Here is a 23,060-nt window from a genome sequence, read left to right as displayed (position 1 = left end):
CAGCAATCGGTGTGCACAGTGGCCACTCTGCTGCCCATGGCAAGCCCACCAGCAGGACTTGAGTGTCACAGTGCCCTCCTGTTCAGGTGTCCTCTCAGTTGTGTGAGAGGGAGAGGTGTACTGCTGAAACCCCACTGGATATTTCCTCTTTTCCACCAGCCCCAGCCCAATGAAGCTACTGCTCCTGGGCCCAGAGCAACACCACAAATTTAGCACAGATGGACGGAGAGACGGATGGATGGAAGAAAGAGAAAAAATTGCAGTTTTCAAACATTATGACAAACAACCCTGCATGGAGTACAGTTTTTTAGTTCAGTATGCCTGACAAATGATCAGGCTCATGGTGGTAATGCTCCTTCTTCCTGCCATCTCCTTCCCTCTCAGTTCCTCCCAACAGGATCCTGGGAGGCACTGTAAGGGCAAGGAGGCTCCTGTCTTGGACAGCTGCAATCACAGCTGTGTGAGCTGAGCTCCTCACACGGCAGCCACCGAACAGCCCCTGCTCTGCAAACAGGGCTCATGGCCTGAAGCGCAGCAAAGGAGGGTGGGGTTCAGCTGGGCAGCACCGCAGGAACAGCAGCACAGTTCAGCTGGCTCCCTGCTCCTGCGCACAAACAAGAGCGGCGAGGTTCAGGTGGACAGTACCCAGCTGCAGAGAGGGCTGCTCAGCCAGTTCCCCTGCTCACCCTCCCTTTCCCACTCCCACTTCTCAGAAAGGCATCCCCACTGGGCGGCCACCTGAGCACCTCTCTTGCAAGCAGCAGCAATGATGGAAGGTAGCATGCGGACCCCGTCTCTTGCCCCCACTTGCCAGGGAGCCATGCCCAACCTGATGCCCACGGAGGGGATGCTGGTTTGGGGACACCTCTCTGCCGAGTGCCCACAAGAATGGGAAGCAGCAGAGGAACCACCTGAGTGGCATTGCCCGCAGCCAGGCAGCAGGCCCAGCTGGATTGCACCCCTCTTGCTCAGAGGCAGTGGGGAAATCAGCTGAGTGGCGCCATTTCTTTCTACCGCACTGCCCGGTGGATCGCCCACTCCAGCCCCAAAGAAGATGTTCAGGGCCGAGGAAGGCAGAGCTGGGGGGCAAGCACAGCCTTTGTGCAAAGTGGCAGCCATCTGCAGTGCTCTCTGGCCAGCTGTCTGGCTAGAGGGGCAACAGGCCACTCTTGCAAAGCGGCTCTCTGGCTCTCGCCTTAGTACCACAATGAGTTGTGTTTTCTGGGCTCAGATGACCCAGCAAGCCATCGTGGTACTGGGAAACCATAAAGCAGACTGTTATTTTTGTTTGTTTATAGTTTCTAAAGACTTGCTCTACCACAAAGGGGTTCAGATAACACCCCAGGCCACCACTGGTGAAAACAAAAAGCAAAAAGCAAAGCACCGTGGATTGTCATGTCATGCAACTTTCCCAATGTGCAGAAGTCACAATATAATTGGCCTGGAGAAATCTGGATATAATGGCAGACATAATATGGTGAGGACCAGTTGAGGCGACTGCCACCAGTGGCACACCAGTCAGTCAGGCAGTACAATATCTGCAAAAATGACCAGCAGAGGTTGCCCCAGATCATAACTGCAGAATGACATTCTGATAGATTTCTTTCTTTCATGAATTGGCTTTCTTCGAACATGACATTTATGCTGCCTGACACATACTGAAAATACAGCACTTCCTAGGTCTTCTATACCCTTCATTCTACCCTGTCACTTCTCACCACGGATGAGTCAGAAAACTACAGTAAAATACTTATGATCATTTGTGTCCTCCAAAATTCCCCTCAACGATTCAGGTTTATCAGCATAATTTTGCAGCCTTCATCTGTGCTGAGTGAAGCTATGAACCTGGCTCTTCTAGGTCCAGTCCTCTAGGGACTAAAATCCCTATCACTTCCCATGGCTCATGCTGGCTGGAACTGCTGCCCAAAACATTGGGACGATGGCTGGAGAAGGCTGCGCTGTGCCATGCTGGCAACCTTTCATCCCGAGGAAGTACCAGCCCCACATGTTCTTTTCTACTGCTGGGGACACTGAGGCTTTGGTGAATGGGGCGGCATAAAAATGTTTTAATAAAATAAAAATAAATAAATAAAAATAAACACACATATGGATCCAGTCTAGATCTATTTTTGCCCCCAAGCCTTCAGATTTCAAATGGATTGAGGAGAACACAAAAAATGGGTGTTCCAAAAATGGTGTCCATCACTCTTGGTGCACTACAAAACCACCAAGCACACGTTGACTCAGAAATAAGTCTCAGGTTGTTGTCTGGATTGCAACCTCACATGATGTGGAGGGGAGCTGCCACAAAGCAGCTCTAACTTTATTTCTTGTGTGGCAAAATTGCTGTGATGATGAGCAGATGGATGTAAATCATGTAAATCATGGTTTGCCATAATACATTAAATTATGGGATGTAATTAAAAGCATTTGAGGTAGCTAGGAAATTCCTTTGTACCCTACGGATGGGCTACCACATAAATAAACCACCCAGAGAGTCCTCTGGGCTATTGGGGTGGTATATAAATGCAATAAATAAATAAATAAAAATAAAAGTAAGGCATGCTTCATTAAAGGTAAATAGAACCCTCTAATAGCCCAAACCCTCACTGATGGTCATACAGAATCAAAGGCTGAATTACATATTAAACCTGAATGCATAAAACCCAACAGGTGTTGGGAAACGGAACTTCAATAAGGTCGCGTAGAGCAGAGAAAAATATCTGTACTTTTTTGCTCTTCTCTTTTCGCTTTCTGGGCTTCAAGACATGTTTCTGTCTTGAAGGACCATGGCTTGGACTTCCGAAAGAAAAAATCGCATGGCTGGGGTGCGGTAGGGAGAGAGTTGTAACAAAAAGGCAGTTGGCAGAGAAATCATAAAGCAACACTTCTGCCACCACGTTTTGTCCATACATTAGCTGTACATCCTCCGTGCAAGAAAAGAGTTTCTTGTCCTCTTGGCATGAAGTAGCTAGAGTGTCAGATAAGGATTCTTTCAGCATGAGAGTTTTACTGCATGCTCATTCTTCCCTTCTCATGTCCGCTTACAGCTTCTTTATATGATGTTATAACCTTCCAGTTTCACTCGCTTTCAAACAACACTTTTGGCAAGAGTATGATATGAAAAATGCTATATTATTTGAAGAAAGTCAATAAACCCACTCATTTTTCCTTTGTGTATTTGCACTTTTCTGCTATACTACAGTGCCACCTAGGGGTTGTGTGGAAGAAAAGTAGGACAGGAACCATCCTTTGTGTAGTGCTTGGATCTTAATTTTGTGAAACACCAAAAGCAGATACAGTGTGTTACCAGCCTCATGTTGAGAAATTCTAAGAATGAGCAAGTTCAGGTTCACTGAGTGGCTTTTGGCCAGTCACGACTACTCTACGAGGCTTACAGGTCTGCTGTGAGTAGAAAGGATTCTTTGCCCCTTTGAGGAAATGTGGGATATAGACATTATAAATAAACAACTAAATAAATATTAAAAAACCAAAATAACAACTAACAAAAATATTGTAAAGAAAACATTTGCAACTCAAAGGTTCTTACCATTCAGAGTTTCATCTTTGGCCAGGTAATTCCGATAAAACAGCACCAGTTCAATCCAGTGCCAGTAAGTCAGAGTACCTCCCAAAATGACTCCAAGTAGAAAGATAATGGTGCAACATAAAGTGAGCAAGAAATGGAGAGCTAAAAGTAAGGGGGAAAGCATGGCTTTAAAAAAAAGAAAGATCAAATGCAATACATAATTAAGGAGAGCTAAAACATGCCATTAAATATCCATTACTCTGGACATGGATGAAATGGTGACTGTCTTCTCCTATATATAACAAATCAAGAGGCAGCTTTTGCAATCTTAAGGGGTTAAACCACAAAAGAGCCACGGGTAGCCCAAATGGCTTGTAATTGTGGCAGAGGGAACCAATACCAGGTGCTCCAAAATGGTAACTTTATGGGCAACTGGCACTGGCAGGTACCTGGTCACACTTGACAAGTGTGGCAAGCGAGTCACTATCCAATCTTTAGTGCCCATGATGGTGTCAGCCACCCAGGTTTGGATGATATGACAACCCATCATGGGTACAACAATTCCTAGAAGAACCATGGGTAATTTGGTTACCAAATCAAACAAGCCACCTTCAGGGATGGTTTCAGGTTTGCGTGAGGCAAAAGCCCATCCCTCTAAAGCCCTCAGGGCCAAAGAAAATGGGAAACCATCCGTTCAATAGGAAATTGTCAGACCAATTTCTGACTGATCACTCCTGGCCCAGCAGGGATCTTCTTATGTTTGGAGGAGGAGGAGCCGAGAAACTAGGGCAAGAAAAGCACAGCTGCCAATTAATTTCCTGGAAAGGAAATGATATCACAGCTGTAAAGCTAAGAGTCAGTACAGGAACGTCAAATATCACACTGCAAGAGGTTTCCTGTTTAAATAAAAAGATCAGATAATTGAAGGGCAGGTTTCATAACAGTTATTAGTGAAGTAATCCTAATAAAACAAAATATATTTTGCTAAATTTACCTTTCTCTTTCTTTTTCCTAAGCTTGAACATGCCTGTAGAGTTTCCAACCGAGTTTTGAGCCAGGCAGATGAAGTGACTGCTTAAATCTTCTTCAGCTACTTCCTTCAGCTTGAAAACAAGACTAAAGATTTGGCCTTCTAGTCCCTTTGGATTGACCCTAAACAGAATAATGCCTCTGTTATCCATTGACATCTTTCTTTCTGACATGTTTGCAGGTGTCCTTGGTGTCCAGCAGCAAGTAAGTTTCCTTGTGATGTATAAGTGTCTGCCCTGATTTTCCCAACAGTTATGACTCAAAGCCTGGGTTCACATGCTTGGGGAAGGGGGGGGGGGAACCACAGTGGCCTCATTTGCATAATTACCATGACACTGCCATTCCATGCACTGCCTCATTTGCATAATTGTCATGGCACTGACTCCTGTGTCATCTGAAGTGGATGGTGGGAGATGGCTTCCAAACTATGTTGGAACCCTAGAACAAAACAGGGGTTCTGGGATGGTTCAGCACCCACCTTCACTTGGGTTCAGGCAATACAGCAACCCAGTTAATTTTGGAAATGAGGTGGCACATGACTGCTACTGTGACTTCTTCTGCATTCCTTAGTATGGAGCCTGGCCACTGGGATGAATATCATGGCAGGGTCATATGCAGCAGCCACACAGAACACAAGTTTGCACAGAGGGTCCTTCTCATGGGACTTGGTCAAGGTGATCTCACAGGAGCCACCACATTGGAGTCGTTTATGACATTTGTAGCTCAGCCATCCTCCAAGGACCTCAGAATGGTATACGATCCTATCTTATTGCAACTCCACAGCATCCTTTGTGTGATGCAGGTGAGGTTCAATGCAGAGGAAAAGCTCAAGCCCATACACTGCTTAGCCCTAATTTGACACAGTAACCCACACTCAAGGTTTGAATGTGGCTTGTCTTGAACTATGTGTTGTTGAAATATGGGTTATTCCACTGTTTGAACTCCGCCAGTCATAGTTTCTTCACCACAAGCTACCTCAGAGTCCACAACTCAGCAACAAATCATGGTCATTCTTCATGAGTTGATTATGGTTTGTTAGTCCAGCTGGATCCAGACAATTCAAAAACCCATATTTCAACCCACGTCCAGGCCTTAAATATGGATTTACATGCTGCTGAACCTAGTCTCTAACTACTATGCCCCACTGAGTCTTAATATCAGGGATAAGAATCTTCCAGTGCATGGGCTTCCCCATGTGGGCCACTGGCTTTTCTCCCAACCCCCTCCCAGGCTTTGCCCAAGTGCTAGATCAAAGCTATTATTCAAGGCATGTTTACCCTTTGTTGCCCCTGTCTCGTCATCATCTCATCAGACAATAAAAGACATTGTTCTTTATCCTTTGGAAAATTTGTGACCTACCACAGGAATACTGCTCTCTTTAAAAAGTTGCTGGCCTCTACTTAATTTTGGAGCTCATTAGGCATGCCATGAGACGAGCCAGCTAGAGCCGGGGGTCAGACTACATGGCCTGGGAGACCCCTTCTAACTCACTCTGCTTCTATGCTTCCCAGCTCAGCATGTTTGCTTCTATATGCAAAAATATAAGTAGGATTAACAGCTGGGGAAAGATTGCCAAGGCAGAAATGTGGAAACAAAGTGATCCTGATTATATAGTGAGGATGAGAGGAGGAATAGCCTTCATCAACCACCTCTACCTGCACCTTCATTAACTCCTTCTAATTGCACCTACGTTTTCATGACTACCCTCTGCCAGCACACCACAAACTTGTTTCCTGACACAAGTTTGCAAGCAGACCATCCTTTCACAATCTTGTGGTTTCTGAAACAAAGGGGAAAGTAGAGAAACACTTGCCCCAGCAATCAACCAATTTCTGGGGTTGTTTCAAGACCCTCTAGTTTCTTTTCCACTAGCAGCTGGTTCTGCCAGGGCAAGAGACCCAGTGGAGGCAGAACAACAGCCCGGGTTATGCCCGTGGGGTGTTCCAAGAGGAACCAGGCAAAAAAGCCACTGGAAACATTAAGAACACGGTTCTGAATGCACAATTCTCTTGTTCTTTGGTTGCACTATAAAAAATATGCTTCATCTTTCTGTTGGACACATTCCTTACCTTTTTAGCTGCAGCTGTTGTTCATTTTTGCTGGTTTTTTTTAACCATCGCATTGATGATGAAGCACTCATTTCAAAACCAAACTGGGCTTCGCATTTAAGCTCAAACTGTTTCCCTGATGGCAGGGGGAGAGAGAAAAGGCTTGAGTGGGAGAGGTGGCAGACACAATAGGCAAATCTTCCAAATCTAACTAGAGAACTACATGCAGTCCTTGGGTTACAAATGGCTGAGTTACAAAGAACCGGTACATGCGAATGAACTGCCATAAACCTTGTTTATTTTTTTAATACTGCAGAAAATTGTCATTACCATAGAAAGAGACGAAGCAGAAGGGGAGAGAGGGAGGCCTCCAAAGCATGCCTTCGTGCTTCACCCATCCAGAGAGGGAAATCTCTGCTGGGAGGAGAAGGCACTGGTGAGTTTGAGTGGGGGAAGTATAGAGCTATTCAAAGTTTTTCATGGAGGTCTTTTACCCCTAACCCCCACAAATGTGGGGGGTTGACTATATGTGATCCAACTTACCTACAAATTCAACTTAAAAGACAAATTTCCATTTTTCAGGAATGGAACTTGTTCATAACCCAAGGACTGCCTGTAGTTTACACCAGTTTGAAAATGCTGGTATGTTCTCTTAATTATACAGCCTTTGAGAACTAGCGGATACATTTGAAATGACATGGGGTGATATCAAAGGTTTAACTGTAATTAATTGATTTAAGGAAAATGATTCCACATTCTTTGAATGTAACCATGGAATCATCTGTCCATTCCAGTATTCATGGCAATTCACTGCAAATTAAAGCCACAAAATCATCACAAAAAGAAAACATGAAGAAAAAAAACAGGTATAGCAGTTAAAAATGTTAGTGTTATAAGCCCCTTAACTGTCCTTGAACCAGTAGGTGAAAATGCCTGCCAGGAGGAAGAGGAGGAGGAGGATGTCATCTTAACTGGGGCGCAGGAAGCAGGGAGCCAGCCAGAACTTCTGAATCAGGGACTTCCATAATCTAGTGCAGCCAGAGAGAATGGCCCCTGCTTTTCCACCCACATCCCAATCAGTCACTCCTCTGTCTTAGTCAGGGCAAGGAGAAAAGCTTCCCTGAAAAGCCTTAATGAGTGAACAGGCTCACATGGAAAGATACATGTTACATGAATTCTTTTAGGTGTTCAAGATCCAACAGCACTGTTGGTTATTACCACAAGTCAAACAGAGACCTGTGATGTGACACTCACCCATACAATCTATCACAATGCTGTAGTCATCAACTGATGAGTGTGTGTGTGCGTGTGTGTGCCAGTCCTTAGATTATCAGAATAATCTTTACACTTTTTCCAGAAATATTATGTTTCACTTGACTGTCATTGTGCAGTCCAGGCAGGTGTGAATGAGGGCAGTCCAACTGTGGAAAGGTTTTAAGTTTTAGATGTAGCACAGGAAGAACTTCTTGTTACACTGCTATATGAGTAAACCCTTTCCTCTTGATCAATAAGTATATAATGTATGTGTGGTGACACCCACATTGCAGCTGCATTTCCACTGAATCTGTTGTGCCACTGGGAACCACTGCTGTGCATTGGAGAGTCAGAGCTTCCTCAAGTTACAACGAAAATGCTTGTTTCCAGACCTGTACAGGTCAACAGACCTTCCATTTACTAGCTCCACAGACCTGTCCTGATCTAGAATTAAGCATTTCTACTTCTTTCCAGTTACTGTATTTTTCGCTCTATAAGATGCGCCTGACCATAAGACGCACCTAGTTTTTAGAGGAGGAAAACAAGAAAAAAAATATTCTGAATCAAATGGGCACATAATTACAGGCACGTTCCCCATCACTTCCCCATGGGCTGCACATCTGACAGACTTACTGCACACACACATTCGCTCTATAAGACGCACAGACATTTCCCCTTACTTTTGAGGGGGGGAAAGTACGTCTTACAGAGCAAAAAATATGGTAGTTTAGGAACTGCTTACTCCATGACTTAGCAGAGGATCCTACAGGTTCACAGGCAGATCTACCTTCTAGATTGCAAAACAAATTAAAAATGTAATCAGCTTACCAAGTTCTACTTCGAGAGTCCTTACATCACTGGGATCCAGGACTTTTGGAGGATTTATAGTGGGTTTTGCTATAATATAAAAAATAGGATGTCAAAAGCATGAAGTCTATTTATTAGGCTTCCTAGTAAATTTTGCACTTGAAGAACCTATTCTTTAAACTTGTAAACTGTTATTGTTTACACATAGAAATCCATGAGAAAGCACAGACAACATGGTTTCATTTGGGTGAGAAATGGAAGGCACCAGACAGTTTTAGCAGACTGTGTTATCAGCAGCCCCTTCTTCCTCGTTTGGACAGGTAGCCAGCTGCATAGACAATATAACAGCCACTGTCAATGATACAGGATTCTCTATAATGGTTGCAGCACTCCGAGTCTTCCTGCTGCAAGCTCCAGCAGACACGGCGCTCAAGCTACAGGCTTGGCCTACCATGATTGTGGTGTGCCCTCCTAAATCGTAGCTTCTAAAAAGAATTGTCTGCTTGCAAACTTGTGGAGATCTTTCCCACCACCCATTGCTGGGAAGCACAGCTTCTCCCAAATCTGAATTCAGCCCTCAGGCTGAAAGAGCACTGGCTTCAGTCCATTTTGGAAATGGGAATAAGAACTGAATCTCAGTTCTGACACAGGCTGATTGTTGGACTATCCTCTTAAAAGCAGCAACAGCAGTTATTTTCCTTGTTTCTACAGCAACTTTCCATTTATTGTGTTTAGTTTTTAGATGTCAGTCCATTTATTTTCTGAAATTTCCCCTTGCTGGAGCAAATATTTCATGACATTTAGTTGAGACCACAAGATCCTTTTGATTACAGTTTCAATTGTGATGTGACTAATTTCACATCCCCACATGGTAGAGGCTAAATCTATATTAAGTTATTTTCTAACTGTCCAGTATGTCCCCAAATTGATCTTGTGCACACAGTAACATCCAATAAATTGGGTTGATAGAGGCTAAAAGGTGTACACAGTCTGGAACAACAGAGGCAAATAAATTCTATTTGAACATCTTTAATAAAAAATAATAGAAGTAAAAGACTATATAGGAATTTGATGTGGTGTGGGAGTAAGGGTGTTGAATTGGGGACCAGGTTCTAGTTCCTAATCAGCCATTAAGCTCACTGGGTGATGTTGGGCCAGTGGCTCACTCTCAGTCTCTCATGACAAGGATATTCTGAAGATAAAATGGATCTATATAAGCTGCCTTGATTTTGTCACAAGAGGAAAAAGGATGGGAGATAAATGCAGTGTGATAGTGATGATTCTATGAGCCACCTTAAGCATTACTTTCAGTGAAAAGGTAGGACATTAACAAAACAGATATATATCAGAACATAATACGCCAAACGTATAGCGACTTACAGATAATGGTCACATCTATTAATGTTCTCATTGTCCACTTGGTATTGTTGTCAGTCAGTGTGTAATCACATGTGTAAGTACCATTATCTTTGTCATAGACAGAACGTAGTTCTATTTTATTGTGCTTAATTTTCAGGCCTGGTCTTATGTCAGTTCGAACTCTTACTTTTGCTCCATTCTAAGGGGAGAAGAAAAAAAGAAAAATTGTACATGTTGCATTAGACAGTAAAACAGGGCTTGGCCAATGGCTAGTACTGAATCTAGTGACCTGAACCATCCTTGGCTTCTTCTGCCCCAAATTACCAGCTCTTCATTTCTGAAATGGCTTGGAGGGAGAGGCAGGGGGCTAGAATGCTCCTGTTTCTTCCCTTTGATCCCCGAAAGACAAAATGGCTTGGTAGGATGAAATCAAAGAGAAATCTGTGCATAAATGAGATTGATCTTTCACCACCCAGTCACTAAGTCCCACACTCACCATAGCAAACATGGCATGAGGACTTCTTACACAAGCGCAGCTTTTCCCTGTCATACAGAGCTTTCCTGCATAAAAGTGTTGATCTTGCTGTTTCTGCTTATGGATATTTTGTAGAATCAAGATCTAATCTTTGCATTTCCCTGCCCACTCCCAGCTGCTCTTCTGTACTTTCTGCTACATAAGCATTAGGAGACATTATGATTCAGTGGAACAAAATACATCAATATAGTGTAACTACATCAGTGGAGATTTTGGAGATTTGGGAATTTACAGATGCCAAAAAAAAAAAAAAAAAAATCAGATTTACACCAGCACCCCAAAATGCATGAAAATGCTTTGAAAGCACAGAGCAGAGCTGGAGGAAGGAAATGGTATCTAAAGCACCTGCCAATAACATGAGTAAAGAATAGTGGGAATAAAACAGTGAATATTCACAGAGTCTTGTCTAGAAAAGCTCTGAGTATCCTTTGCCTTGGAAGTCAGTATCACAGGCTGAAGGGAGAACTGATGTCTTTGAGGTCCCCGCTCCTGCAACACCCCCCCCCCACCAGCCTGGACTCAAGAACAGGCTCAAGAAGATAGCTTGTCCCTTCCCAACCCACCATTTCCTAAATGAAGCTGAAATAAGACGCTTCAAAATGTTTACCCAAGCGCTTTGATGGATTTTGAGAGTTACACTTCACCAAAGATTTGTTGGAGTTTTTACCCAGTGCTTTCTCACAGTGTGTTCAAAATGAGGTTCCAAAAGGAGCCCAGCAAGCTCAAACCAGACTTGCCTAATATGTTGTTTCCTGCAGTGACTCTGCGAGACCCAAACACAGGAGATGAGTGCAACCGTACACACAACATACAAGCCCATCTCTGCAGTTACTAGTATTCAAAAGCACCGATTTCTGGGATAGTATAAAGACATCTTGACAAGCAGTCACTGAATGAGTGACCAAAATATAACTTAATGTGAAAAGGCATTTTCACATTGCAAGACATTTATTGTGTGCCTGAGATTCTTTAGTTATCATAGTTTGCAGGCTATTCAGATTGTGTTGTGACCCTCCAGTATTTTGAAAGCACTGCCTTCCCCCTTGTTTATAGAGAGGAGAAAATGAAGAATTATTTCTGAGAATGAAAGAAAATGTATTTTCCTACTTGTGTGATTGAGATTGTCTGCATCACCTAGAGTTTCTAAAGCAGAAAAACAGGGCAAATGCTGAGAGCACAGAGCTAAATTCTGCGGTGGAAACCAAAATAGATACAGTAAGTAACAAGCTTGTATAGAAAAGCACTCAATGTTGGTTGCATTCCATTACACTACAGGAAAGTACATCTTTCTTCCCCAAAAGGCTTTAATTGCATAGTAAAGCTGATAGAAATGAATAAAGTCATCTTTGTATATATTGCTTCAAGGATAATGACTCTTACCTTGTACCATTTAACTGAGTGCGAAAGATTCCCGAAGCAACTTTTCCCTGGGCAAGCAATAGATGTCCCTTGTCCAACTAGTAGCTTTATGTCATTCAGTAACTTATCTGAACACTGAGCCATCTTCTCTGTTTGAACCACTATATGTATATTGACACATGGCAATTTTTTCCCCCTGTGTGACACAGAAAGAAAACTCAGATCAATTGTATCCAGAAAAGATTTGATCCTTTGAAGGCAGGGAAAAAGGAATAGGGTGAATTTTGAAAATTGAATGTATCCAAGTAGATGTGATAGTCATGTTGTGAACCGCCTTGAGAGCTTTGGAAATGAACAGTATAGGAATGTATTATTATTTTAATAATAATAATAATTGTACCACTGCAAACTAATGTACCAAAGCAGGTTTAACTTACTGAATGAGGCTTTCCTATCTTTCTTCCATATTGCAGCTTTTAGCATTTCTGGAAAAGCATCTCTCTATCTTTTTAGACACATTTCATATCTATGCATTCAAAAAGATCTATTCAAATCTTATGTAGCACAGTTTTGCTTTCTTTTTATCTTTGGCTGACATTTTGCAACTATTTTGTTTAATTTGTGTTTAAAGCTTGCCCATTGAAATCAATGCAATTTTTAAAGTATTTTACTTTCACTAGTAACAGACATCCTAGGTAATTGAGGAATAATGGTGACTGTGATAAGGAAAATAAACAGTATTGGACTTTCAAAATATTAAGGTGGAAAAAGATTTGTTGGGGCCTCTGTAACAACAGCAACAAACCTATTCACGCAGATGTATCTTCCGGAATGTTGAACCGTTATTGGATTAAACCAAAGGACATTGCCCTGAAGTGTGAGGTTGGAGTTTCCATTCTGCTTAAGCACTGTGACTTCCCCATCGCTTGACTGCCAGAACCACTGCACCCAGCTTTCCTGTAGATGGGAAGAGCTGAAAATTGAAGCAGGGTCTTCAGATGGTGGATCACAGGATACAACAAACTTCTGGCCACTGATGGCCCGGTACCTTGCATCAGTGTGCTTGTGGAGGCATCCTGAAAAGACATTGTGAAATTCAAAAAGAGAAAGAGACTCGATTGGTAAGCATGATCCATGCCTTTATTCTTCTAGGTAAAACAAGTGCTTTCAGGTGCTGGACATATAGTTAAGAAGGGAAACAGACTTTCAGCTGAACTCATCAGCCATTAAAGCTAGCTATTTCCCCCTGATATTGGGCTGTGCTCTCCTTTATAACCACCCTATGTTCTGCAGGTACATAGGAAAACAAGATGACTTTTCTCTGTGCCAGAATTATCTAGAGCAGTGAAGGCTGAGGAGTCTGGTTTGGAGGTGGAACCCTCTTGGATTTCCTCAGCCTGCTTTCTGTCTGCCCTAAGTCCCCCCCGCTCTGAGCATCCACACAAGTGCCTGGCAGGAAGCGAGACCAGCGCGGTTGGCTTGCACTCCCACTGCCCACCGCCCACTTTGGCTGCCTGTTGCAGGTGCCCCTGCAGTGCAAGCAGAGTTCTGTTTCCACACTTGTAGGCATGGCTTGCGGGCTTTGTGTACTTTCCATGAAAATTCAAGCAAACGAGAAGCCTGCGAGCATTTCCAAGCAGCCACAGTCATGCTCTTTCCTCTCTTCCAGTTCCTAGACAAGGGCCAAGTGCAGGATAGAAGTATGGGGAGTGTAAGAAAGCTGGATGCTGTGTGGATCTTTGCATCACTAATCTAGAGCTGGTGTGGTTCAGTTATTAGTGAGTTGGACTGGGATGTAGGACACCGGGGTTATACTCCTACTTGGCCATGAAACTCATCTGGTGACTTTGAGATAGTCATTGACACTCAACCTAACCTTTGTCCACAATTTGGACAAGAAACCCACAATTTGCAGTTAGGTTAAGTGAGGGTTGGTTGACTCTTGAATAACCCACGATGGCTGAGTTCACATGCCATGGCACAACCCGCAATTGGCAGTTCTGTAACTGAAATGGTGACCTCATACCTCCAGCATGCACTGTAGTTCATCATGATAACCCATGACCCTTTCAGACAAAAAGCATTCTGAGTGTGCAGCGAAACATCCTAACATGATGTCTTACCTGTGACACTAACATCCGTGGCTGCCACTCTGTTCATTAGCAACACGAAGAGCCAACAAAATGTTAGCATTGCTTCTTAACATTCTGCTTCCATCTTTGACAAACAACTTTCACAGCAAGTGCAGCTCTCTGATATTTTTCCCTGGGGATTCTTTCATGTAGCTGCAAAAAGGGAGGGAGGGAGGGAGGGAGAAGGAGGGAAAAGAGATGGCCTCTGATCTTTAAAAATAATTTGTCCCAGACAGCTTCTCAAAGGAAATTTCCCCAGGTCAGCAGCAGTATTCATATACAATGGAAAGATGCATCAACTGCAGATAATATCTACAGTTCAACTGAACTCCTGGACATCCTTGTAGGTTTCCATCTTGCTTGCTGGAACTCACCACATCTGGCACTTTGGGGACTCATCTTTGAGTTTCCTAAAGCATCGTCCCCAGGATGGCCTTTTTCTCTCTGGCAAGATCTCTTCAGGCTGAGGCTTGCTGGAAGCTTTTTTTTGTGTGTGTGTGCGGGGGCGGGGGGGGGACCTGTCTATACATGCATGGACTGGTGCCCTAAATTTGATTCTACCAGTTACATATTTTGTTCTACATTATACTATAGGACAGGACAGATGGTTAGATTGAGAGCTTAACCTGTCCCAGTTCCCCACAGTAGGGTTCTCGTCTGAATTAGGGCCCTACATGTACTCTAGATTATACAACATGCAGCTGCTAGATGCAGATTTAACACCCATTTTGGCCCTTGAACATTTTTCATTAACAGGAGGTAAGTTAAATGGATGCATCCTGGTTCCATTCCCCAATTCCATCCTGGGCAAATAATCAAAATGGCCCTCTCCATTTCACTGACTCAGACTTACAAAAGGTGTTGCATCATTACTAAAATTAGTGATCGATCCTCCTGTATTACATTAAATTGTTGCCACTGTTATTGTTATTTTATTTCTGTACTACCCAAGAGGCAACTCCAGGCAGTTTATAAGTCTTTCAACAGAAAATGCAAGCAGTCTCCTTTTCCCCATTCAAGATTACCTTCAGAAATACAACAGCATTGTTAGCAAACTCCCTCAGCTTACTCAAAAGATATGCCAGAATCACCGATCATATTATGTTAACAATCCTTCGCATCTGCACAGAACTTTAGTTATTTCTCCCCACACACACACACCCCTTGGAATAAGTCCAACTGAACTTAATGAGATCAACTCTCAAGTAGGCAGGTATATGTTTGCACTGTTCATTTCTGATAGCAACATAAATAATAATATACAATATATTCAATTACCAGTCCACTATTTCAGATTTTTCAGTGTTGGAGTAAAATAGTTAAAGGAAGAGCTTTAGAATTAGAACTTAAAATTTTCACGAAACTGCTGGATTAGAGGTTGTGAGAATAGCTTTTGTATGACGCATAAAATTGCCTAGAGATACCTGGTTTCACCACAGACTTTATAACCATAGTATTATATAACCCTGAGCTATTAGGTTACACTAATTAATAATGGAGTACTTACAACTGGAATGGTGATACTTCCTTTGCAGAAATCCTTGAAGTCACTCATGAAAAGGATGTTGAAGAGAGGGAAGAAAGACATACAAAGTACTAAAATAATTGTCAGTGACTAATAGAAAGAAAGAGAGTAAGAGAAAGAAGCAAGGAATATAAACGTCTCCGACTTAACAGTTCTACTTAAATTTCTATAATGGAGATTATTGCAAAACTTGTACCTGAAAGTAGATTATCTTGATAGAAATCTTAATGCTGTACACCACCAGATGCGATAAGAGCTGTGGTTATGTCTAAACTGGATATGCCGTGTGAGTTTCCTTTCAATCAGAGTTTCCTTTACCCGATGTCATCATTTCTTCCTCTCTTAGTACATATTTACTGCAACTTTTCTTGTAAAAAGGGAAAAGAGGGAAATGACATGGTATTTGCATAAAGATAACATCATCATTGTTATTATTTTATTTCACCAATATTTGAAGCTCTTGGGGTGCTTCGCAGCAATCATAAAATAACACACACACACACACACACACACACATTAAAGTATAATATAAAATGCAGAAACAATAAAATATAGCATTAAAATGCTGATACTACCATATATCAATACAGATTCATTATTTTTATCATTTGTTTACAGAAAAGTTCTCAAAATTACTACAAAAAAGAAATAATTGGGGACTTTGCTGCTTCCTTCCTTCTACTGCAAGTACAGTCCGTTCTTACTGCTACCCGGTACATCCTGTTCTTTCACCAGCTACCGATCCATCTGTCACGGATGTGATATGCAGGAGAGTCTGCAGAAGCTGTCTTTTCTGGAAGACACTAGAGGAAAAGCTAATTTCCAAGCATGATAGCTGGTCTGGCTCTAATCTCCTCCAGGTTTTCCCTCCACCAGGCTTCTAGTGCTGATACGAATAGGTCCAATACTCATATTTAATGTAGTGACCCAGTTTGCATGAGACAACAAACCTGATAGGCCACAGTGGGCTGTCACATTGTGTGAACGCAAATTGTGTTCCTCAAGGTGGCTTATTCATGAGCTACAAGCCATCCTGACAACCCATGGCTTGTTGTAAGGGCAGTTCCACCCATGATGGGTGGGACCATCATGTGAACTCATCTCTGCTGAGAAGTAGCAAGTGAGCCTCTTACGAAGAGTGACAAAAAGCCCTCGCCACTCTTGGCATGCTCACCCAATCTAGTGCCAGCTACCCCATGAAAGTCCAAGGAGTACTTTGGATTACTATCACTAGCTGGAATCTCCATTTTGGCAGAGAGTTTCAGCCCCTCCCCTGTGCTCAAGCAGCATATTGGACGATCCAGGGCAGACAACCTCCCCCTCCTCATTTTTGTTTGTTCTCTCTCTCTCTCTCTCTCTCTCTCTCTCTCTCTCTGTATACACAACATATGTGCACAAATATTTTTAAACTTTTAAAATTTCAAACTAATTGCACATGCACACCTGCAGTGGTGCACACTTCTGCAAGTGTGAAAATGAGAAGCAGTGTCAGCTGAGCAATGTTTTGTCCAAGTGCAGCAGGCACCAACTCTGGACTTCGACCCAGAGAGACTCCAAGTTGGGTTGGGTTGGGTTGGATTTTTCAGGACAGTTGTCAAGAAGTGAGCTTTCAAGGAAAGGCAAACCTCTGCAGGAACATTGCTTACAAAAAGTGTGGTGGCAAGATTTATACCCCCTTCATGGTAAGAACCTCCTCCTCCTCTTCAGGAAATACAAAAGTGCATCCCAGGTGCTAGCTGGGGCTTTTACAGTTTTTTATTATTATTAATTTAACAAGGACACAACAAACTGTTTTTCTGTCCAAAGAAAAAAGGGAGAGGGGCAAAAACACCCATTGCCCCATCAAAACCATACTTTTAAAGGAATTTTCTAAAAGATTGTGAAAACTAGCTGTCAAACTGGCAATCGTATTATCTGGTAAAAATGGTTAAAAGGGAGGGGAGAGGCTGTGGGAAATGGAACATGGCTTACGATCATGGTGGGAGGAGAATACAGGTTGGGAGTCCTTTACCGCTGTGGGCATCATCTCTGTCCAGGAGAGGTCCCAGCTTTCTCCAAGCCACCATGACCACTTTGCATGCTTGCAATAATGATGGATTTAGGAGTATCCCAAGACTATAACCTGGCTTTTCAAAGAGAGTGCAAACCCATTCAGAGCAGACAATCAGCCTACGTACTGGATTCAGGAGCAACTCACCCACTGCTTCTTTATTTCAAGTTTACTGACCTTTCTCTGACCTATCACAGAGTCTAGGCACAGATCCAGTACTTCTACAACCTCATCTGCTTCTGCTATCACAGAGAGATAGAGGCCCATGTCATCCTCTCCAAATCCCCTCAGAACTACTCCCAGTAGCTTCATATAGGTGTTAACACAACACTGGGAACAAGATGGTAGCCTGTTTCAGGGCCTCTTTACTAATGGCGAGAATGACTTGCCTTGAACCCCAGTGCTTGGCCCCCAGCAGTTAATTACGACAGCATGCTACTAGGTAGTGCTCTGCACTGCCAACTACAAGCCTTCTGAACATATACAGAGTATTTTATATATTCTGAGTCACATGGGCCCAGCTGTTGGGCAGTTGATGCTGAAATAAGGGGAACACAGTCGAAAATGTGAGAGGTCTGCAGAGGGGACTTAATACAATGGCAATTGATTGCAGGATATTAATGTAACAATCATGGAATTATTGTGAGTTTTGGCATGCAAATGAGAGTGATTGCAATGCTGTTAACCTGGCAGCCTGACCAGTTCTTACTAATCAGAAAAACAATAGCCCTGTCAGCTTCATGGGGAATCAATCAGGCCCCACTTCTTGAAGTAACAGCAAATGCCAAACAATAATCTGGCTTGGAATTTTTGGCTGCTTCCTGAGAAAGTGGTGCAGGCATTTTATAACACAAAGACACATAAGCATGCCTTTGCTGCCAGGATTTATCTAAATTTTCCCAACACCTGTAAAATGCCATAGCTCAATTGCCAAGGGGCCAAGGCATGGTCACCCACTGTTACCCTTTGATGTCAGATGCTGGTAAGACCAGAAGTATTGCAACACCATGCCTCTAACACCTAGTCCATGGAGCTGATGCTATCAAAAGCTGGTGAGATATCGAGCAGACTCAACAGGGTAGTATTCCTCCATCTATCTCCTGATAAAGGTAATACATCAGGGGAGTCAATGCTGATTTTGTGCCCGAACCAAATCAAAACTCCAAGTGGAGTGGGGCTTTTTGGAAGGTCTTTTTATATGGGTACCCAAAAGGCCAAATGGTTTGAATGAGGGCTTCCTCATTCAGACCATCCCAGATCAAATTAGTATTATCCTTTTCAGTGGCCACTGTAATGGTTGGCCAGTCCTCCAGTCATCCATCCATATCTGTTGATTCTACCAGAGTATCTGGGCTTGGGGGGAGCCAGGAAGTTGGGAAATGCCGTTTTACTCTTGCATGTGTCCAGAACTGGGAGAAGAGCTTGAGTCCTGTTTGTTCTTCCCCCCCATCCAGAGGACAAGTTACTCATGGAGAGAGTTGAATTCCTACCTGCTACTCCATATTACCAGACTCACAAGGCAGCACATCTGTTGAACAGTGACAAAGTGTGAGTTCCAAACCTTTCAGGCATCAAGCCAGCGATCCAGTTAGCAGGGCCCCTGCCTCTCTGAAGCCAGCATGACAAAAAGAGGAGCAGGAACAGATCTGAGGCACAGTCCACCGGCTGGGGAGGCAGTCACCGGTTATGCAAATCTCTACCATGCAGCATTTGGTTTGAAAAGATTAGCTGACAAGCCAGGAAAGATCCGCAAGATTTATGCTTATTTTTGCCATAAATAGCTCTTGCTTTTTGAGTTGGTAGTCGGGGAACTTTGAGAACTCAGTGCAAATACACTGCATTGTATTCTGCTCTGCTAGAAAAGGAACCTTATCAAGTCTGTTGAGCAATACAAGGGCGCAACCCTGAGAACGTAATTAAAACTGTGCAAAAAAAGGGCTTTCCTAGTCCAGTGTTCTAATTGCCAGATGTTGTTAGAAGACAGCTCTTGCCAGCACTCTATCTGGAGAGGGTAACTCAAGTGCTATAGCTGATTTAGCTATTCTGTTTTATTTTCTGTAAGCTGTCTAGAGATCCTGATTGAATAAAAGATGGAATGCAGCATTTTAATTAATAAATAAGTACTTCCTCATGGGATCATTCTGGTGGTGGGGAAACCACCAAGATCCTGGGAAGGTCACACTCTTCCTCTTCGCACATGTTTATTAGCCCCAGATATCGGAAGTCTCAGTCGGGCTATTACAGTGTTTTCTCCACTACTGCAATCCCAGTATACGTTGTTATTTGCATTGGGATGAAAGCTACCATTGACACCAAATTCTGTTTAATTAACAGGAAGAGCTACTGCAACACATTCCATGCCTCCAAAACTATGGCTTCCACAGGTCTCTAGTAAACTGACTTATAATAGTCCAGCCAGTCCAAAATATTCATAGAATTGTTGCTTTGTTGTTGGTGGTGCTCTGTGTTTCTAAACAACAACAACAACAACTCTTTTGCAGGCAGTTCTTGTTCATGTTGACCAACAAAGAAACTCAGGATACAATAAATTGTTTATGTATTTATTTGTTCTTGCAAGTGACTAAAACGGCAACACACTAATTTTTCATATACTATAAAATCTTCAAGAAATTGTCAGTACAAAATCATTTGATTATAAAATCAGTCCTTACACCTGAGCATGTTTCAACCATGCAATTTTCAGAACAGCTTAAATACAACAATTTCAAGTTCAGTACTTGTGAATCCCTTGCACAAGGAACAGTTAAAATCCCCCCCCCCCCAAACCTGTATAGAAGAGTCTTCCATTCTTAAGGCACCTTCTGCCCCTCAGTTGTGCAGTTGTCCTGGGCTCTACCGACATAGAAACATAGAGAGTCAGAAGGGGCCTCCTGGGCATCTAATCTGACCTCTGGCACCAGCCAGCTCCGCTCACAACATGCCCACCATGTGCACGTCCAGCCTATCCTTGAACACCCTCACCGATGGCGCCTCAACGACCTCTCGTGGAAGCCCATTCCACACCCTCGGGGTCCTAACTGTCAGGAAGTGCTTCCTGGCATCCAAATGGAACCAGGGTTCCCTGAGCTTTGCTCTGTTGAAGCGCATCCTGCCTTCCTCTGCAGGGGAGAACAGGTCTCTACCCATCTCCGTGTGACATCCCCTCACATACCTGTATGTTGCCAACATATCCCCTCTGAGTCTCCTCTTCTCCAGGCTGAAGAGACCCAGTTCCCTCAGTCTCGCCTCATACCCCATCCCCTGCAAACCGGCCACCAACCTTGTGGCCCTACGCTGCACTGACTCTAACCTGACTATATCCTTTCTGTAATGAGGGGCCCAAAACTGAGCACAATACTCCAGTTGCGGTCGCACCAGAGTCGTACAGAGTGGTAGTAATACCTCTCTTGATCTAGAAGCCACACTTCTGGCTATGCAACCAAGGGTGGTGTTCGCCCTCTTGACCACTGCATCACACTGCTGAATCATGTTTAGCCTGCAGTCAACCAGCACCCCGAGGTCCCTTTCACAAGTGCTGCTCTCCAGCCACTTGTCCCCTAACCTGTACTTATGACACCTATTCCTATGCCCCAAGTGCAAGACCTTGCACTTATCCACATTGAACACCATCCTGTTGCCTCCTGCCCACATCCATAGTCTGTCCAGATCCTTTTGGATCTGGAGTACCTGCTCCTCAGTTGTGGCCACTGCTCCAGTTTTAGTATTGTCTGCGAATTTGATCAGCAGACTGTTCACCCCTTCTTCCATGTCATTAATGAAAAGATTAATCAGGATCAGCCTCAGGACAGAACCCTGGGGGACCCCGCTTGTCACTGGCCACCATCCTGATGATTCCCCACTAATGGTTACCCTCTGCTTTCAGTCAGTCAACCATGCCCTAATCCACCGGACAGTGCTTTGGTGTATCCCAAAACTCCTCAGTTTCTCCACCAGGATATCATGGGGCACTTTGGCAAAGGCCTTGCTGAAATCCAGGTATACCACATCCACTGCATCCCCTCGATCTAGCCATCTTTAAATCTTGTCATAGAATTCCGCAAGGTTTGTCTGGCAGGACCTGTTTTTGCAGAAGCCACGTTGTGTGGCTGTCAGCCTCCCTCCCCTATCTAGCATCACTACATCTCTCTCTATTATGAGCCTTTCCATTGTTTTTCCTACAATGGACGTAAGGCTAACTGGTCTGTAATTCCCCATGTCCCTTCTACTACCCTTTTTGAAAATTGGGACCACTGATGCCACCCTCCAGTCCTCTGGAACTTCACCCATTCTCCACGAGGCCTAAAAAATGGAGGACAGTGGGTGTGAGAGAACCTCTGCCAACTCTCTAAGTACTCTCGGGTGTAACCCATCAGGGCCTGACGTCTTTGTAATGTCCAATGCCCTGAGGAGCCCCTCAACTTCAAGGGTGATGACTAATCTGTGCCTCTAAGTCCCCAGCCTCATCTAATCTCCTTTGCGGATACCCCCTGTCCTGCTTTGGGGAGAACAGAGGCAAAATAGTCATTTAGCATCTGTGCCTGTTCCCTCATATCCGTCACTGGATCTCCTTCCTCCGTATTTAGTGGTCCCACCACTTGTCTCCCCTTCCTCTTCCTATTTACATGCTGAAAGAAGCCCTTTTTGTTGCTCTTGATATTCTTGGCAAGCCTCAGCTCGTAATCAGCTTTAGCCTTGCGAAGAATCCTTCTGCAACGGGCCTCCTCCTCCCGGTATACCCTTTGGTCTATTTGCCCCAGAACCCATTTCCTATGGAGGTTCCTCTTTCGTCTGATCCCACTAACCACCTCCTTTTGCATCCATGGCGGTGCTCTCTTCCACCTCCCCACCTTACATAACTAGATAACTAGATAAGCCTTGATGATACCAGTAACTAGGTGTATCGTCAAGGCTTGCGCCTCCAAAACCTCCCTACCTGGTGATGCTTTTCTAGTTACAGGACTTTCTGTTCTGCAGGAAGCATTTTGACCAATTTCCCCAGCACTTGCAGGAGCATGAAAACCTGTGCACAGAAATCCTCCATGTGCTGGGAAAAGAGAGGAGGAAAACAGGAAAAAATCACAACCCCCTTCCATTACAAGAGGATTCCCCTGGCTCAGAGAACTTCTGGGAAGACGATTCCTTCCATTTAGTAATGGCCGCAATACATGGAACCCCTCACGATGGCAGCTGCCCGTTACAGCCTAGAACATCTGCAGTGCACTCAGGACTTGTCTTGCCACTGGTGGAATGAGCCGGTGATCTCAGGTGGAAGGTGCTAGGAGATGGCAACAAGGTATTAGAGAGGAGAGCCTCCCTGCTTCCAGTGGAGAGTCATGCATAAGCTTCAGGAAAGGCAGACCAAATATCCATCTGCAGGAGGCATCTAGATACCATTTGTTTGAATACAGAACAAATTGTTAGTTCACAATTCAC

The 23,060-nt window shown here is 43.7% G+C and overlaps 1 protein-coding gene across 3 annotated transcripts in view; it reads right to left on the bottom strand.

The window, feature by feature from the left end:
- LOC123022987 (interleukin 18 receptor accessory protein) overlaps positions 1-15,881 on the bottom strand; it is a 28,451-nt gene extending 12,570 nt beyond the window's left edge. Inside the window, exons 1-10 of one of the 3 annotated variants that reach the window (XM_044429226.1) lie at positions 15,774-15,869; positions 15,560-15,602; positions 14,044-14,205; positions 12,726-12,996; positions 11,942-12,116; positions 10,048-10,225; positions 8,689-8,757; positions 6,628-6,742; positions 4,524-4,681; positions 3,551-3,691 (exon numbers count right to left, since the gene is read on the bottom strand). In XM_044429226.1, the coding sequence (XP_044285161.1) occupies positions 3,551-3,691; positions 4,524-4,681; positions 6,628-6,742; positions 8,689-8,757; positions 10,048-10,225; positions 11,942-12,116; positions 12,726-12,996; positions 14,044-14,113 (1,177 nt within the window). In that variant the 5' untranslated portion in view covers positions 14,114-14,205; positions 15,560-15,602; positions 15,774-15,869. The other 2 variants (XM_044429225.1, XM_044429224.1) reach the window with 2 other exon arrangements.
- Positions 15,882-23,060: the final 7,179 nt, after the last annotated feature.

The sequence above is a fragment of the Varanus komodoensis genome, unplaced genomic scaffold (genome assembly GCF_004798865.1).
Source record: "Varanus komodoensis strain SLA01 unplaced genomic scaffold, ASM479886v1 scaffold2, whole genome shotgun sequence".
NCBI classification, from domain to species: Eukaryota; Metazoa; Chordata; class Lepidosauria; order Squamata; family Varanidae; genus Varanus; species Varanus komodoensis.
This window is presented reverse-complemented; position numbering and strand designations above follow the sequence as displayed.